Source organism: Acanthisitta chloris, unplaced genomic scaffold (genome assembly GCF_000695815.1).
Source record: "Acanthisitta chloris isolate BGI_N310 unplaced genomic scaffold, ASM69581v1 scaffold1885, whole genome shotgun sequence".
Lineage (NCBI taxonomy): Eukaryota > Metazoa > Chordata > Aves > Passeriformes > Acanthisittidae > Acanthisitta > Acanthisitta chloris.
The window spans coordinates 11735-14704 of NW_008671866.1; the positions used below are offsets into that span (position 1 = coordinate 11735).

At 46.9% G+C, this 2970-nt stretch overlaps 1 protein-coding gene across 1 annotated transcript in view; it reads right to left on the reverse strand.

The window, feature by feature from the left end:
* Positions 1 to 582: 582 nt before the first annotated feature.
* Positions 583 to 2970, reverse strand: part of LOC103801822 (GMP reductase 1-like) — a gene marked incomplete at its 5' end in the record, with an annotated part of 15386 nt that continues 12998 nt past the window's right edge. Inside the window, one exon of the mRNA XM_009074253.1 lies at positions 583 to 763. Within this exon, the coding sequence (XP_009072501.1) occupies positions 583 to 763 (181 nt within the window). The remainder of the gene's footprint in view (positions 764 to 2970) is intronic.

Consider the following 2970-nt stretch of genomic DNA (forward strand, 5'->3'; position numbering starts at 1 on the left):
GTAAGAAGTCACCAGTAGCCAGGCCTCATCCACCCTCCACCTCTGACATTCTGCAGGCTGGCAGCTTTGCTACTAACACCCATTCTCTGTCCAGAACAATGATTAGGAGAATTTGATTTTTTGTTTCTCCATGCAATTGCTTGTATCTTTTTCTCTCCCAGCCTGCAATTTCTGGCGGGTGCACTGCCAGAAGCGGTGGTAGCTGACAGGTCAGTCTTAAAAAAGGGAATGTGTGAATGTGTGCAGGCGTTAACAGCCATGTCTGTACAAGCCAATTCCTTGTTAATTGAGGTTTCAGAAGCTATTTATCAGAAGGGAAAAAAACAGGTGAAGAAATGTTGATTAAAAAATAAAATAGGCACAATAAAAGATGAGGCTATTGCCTTTGGAACCAATGGCACTGTGTCAATAGCATGACCTTCCCCTTCCAAATCTCAGCCATAGCTCCTCCAATGGCTATGACACTGCCATTCTGAGAGGAAAGTTTGCCACTAACACAAAATGGAGGAGAAAGCAAAAGAAAACAGCAGCCCTTCCTGCTCCTCTCCCCCACCCCTCTCTCTCCTGGCCCCCAGTCCTGGGCTAAGAGAAGACCTGGCTGTGCTGCTGGGTGACGCGGATGAACGTTGTTCTCCTGCTCAGTTCCTTGAGCTTGGCAGCTCCCACGTAGGTGCAGGTGGAGCGCAGCCCCCCAAGGATGTCCAGGATGGTGTGCTCCACATCCCCTCTGTATGGTACCTCCACAGTTCTGCCCTCCGAAGCCCTAGAGAAGAGATTGGTTACTGCATTTATGTCTGGATGCAAAACATAATAGTTTGCCTACTGGAGCAATGTGGAGCTTAATACTCTGCATGCTACAGTTTACAAACATGCCCCCAGCTTTACTGCTTGCTTGCCTGCTGCTGCTTGGTGCTCTCAAGCACTCAAATGCCTCAGCTCCACTCACCACCAACACTGGGAACTAGAAGCAGACAGATCTTGTAGATGCTTCACTATCCCAAGAGTTTATTTACAGACCTGCCCCTTCCCCCCTCTACCATCTGTCTACAAGCAAGTGAAACTTCCAGCTTTAATTGAAAGGTAAATCTGACTGAGAGCTGCAAGATTTAAAGTGTAAGGGAAGGCAAGGCTCAGGTAACAGAGAAATGTTGGAGCTGGTTCTCGGAAGGCACCACCCAGCACAGCTCTAAAGAGGCTTCACAGCCCCTGGACTGTCCTGTGTCACTGATCAGACACAGAAGTGCTCTGGCTGTCTCCTACCAGTCTGATTCTCCCAAAGAGATGGAGTGGGAAAGTTGTTACAGAAAATGCTGCAGAGTTATCCTCTAAAAAGGTGATCTAGCACAGTTCAGAGGCAGGCAAAAAGGCCAGAAAAACAGCACTGCCGTGAATACTGTCACGTACTGGTGCATGCCAGCACAGACTGCACTGATGGCAAAAAGCACATCTGAAGAGTTACATGATGGAAGAAGACAGGCAAATAACTTTCACCCCTTCTCCTCCAGCTTTCTCCAGCTTCATTCTCAGCAATTCCTCCTGCAGCGGAGATCCCCAATCAGCAGCTGATCTCACCAGGCTTTAAAGCAAGCTTGTTCTGCATGGCACACTAGCTCCTCTGGAGAGGCAGGCCTTGGGAAGGGCAGTCCAAGACAAATGCAGAGGGAAGAGGGGACAGTCTCCTTCTGCTCTACGAAATGGAGGCAGAAATTATGTGAGGAATCTGTCATTGTTGTAAATGTGGTTTTATTTACTTCTTCCTTAGACAAGTTGTCTAGGGAGTAGTGCAAGAAAGAAAGGGCATGCCTGTTTGGAGGCCCCATTTGTGAATCATTAACAACAGCAACAGCAGCTATGTGGAGGTATTTCAGTGCGAGCCTGGCTATATTTCATCCTGTTAGTTTAAATGTGAGGCTATAGCCCTAGGGAGACAATAAAGGAGAAGTGTTGATATGCCATGTGAATAAGGAACCATGATTAATCTCCCTGCATCTGATGAGTAATTGACTCTTTCTTGAAACTCTTAAATAAACACTGCAGTAAGCGACCAATGGAAGATATATGTACCACTGCCATCTGCACAGGGTTCAGGGGTGTATTGTAAGGCCTGCACTGCTGGGAGTTCCTGCAAGATTTTGAGACAGTGCATGCCTGGGATGTGGGGAAACTGGTGCAAATTCTACCTACCAAATCCTGCCATCCAAAGAGCTTTGCATGCTGTACTGGGCAAAAAGTGCAGGGTTTACTGCATTTGTGCATGACTGCCCATTCAGTTCACACATGAGAGGCCAATTAATTGATGCATGAATGCCCCATCAGTTCAAACATGAGTGCCCTGTAAATTCATGCTTGAGCATCATGTGGGGCGTAAGTTGGCAGGGTTTGGATAGTAGAAAGTTGATGGCAAACAAAGGCAGCCCCAGTTACTGAAGAGATGGGAATATTACTCCCAAGAGCATGAACACTTGGCAGTGCTTTTTTCAGCATAAAATGACAGAAGTGTGGGACACTTACAGCCACTACCCCTGGGAGATGTCTCTGCAGTCGCTACAGTGGTGTTAGGAAGGGGGATGCCACTTTGGCTTTGGAGACCAAAACCTACAAAGTGGTGAACACCTAACAGCACATTATTTCTGACATAGCACAAAGTATCCTTTCACAGAACATCCTGAGCTAGAAGGGACCCACAAGGATCATCAAGTCCAACTCGGCCCTGCACAGCACAGCCCAAACAATCCCATCAGTCCCTGCCCTTTCACTGCCCCTCATGAGGAAGTTGTATACAATGATGAGATCTCTCAATCTACTCTTCTCCAGGCTGAACAGACGAAGTGACCTCAGCTACTCCCCATATGGCTGTTTATGTTCAATTCGTATTTAGTAAGGCCATAAATTAAGTAAATGAATTCTTGGAATTGGAACAATAATGGTAAGGGATTTCATGGAAACTGCCATAATCAGCATGCCAGGGAA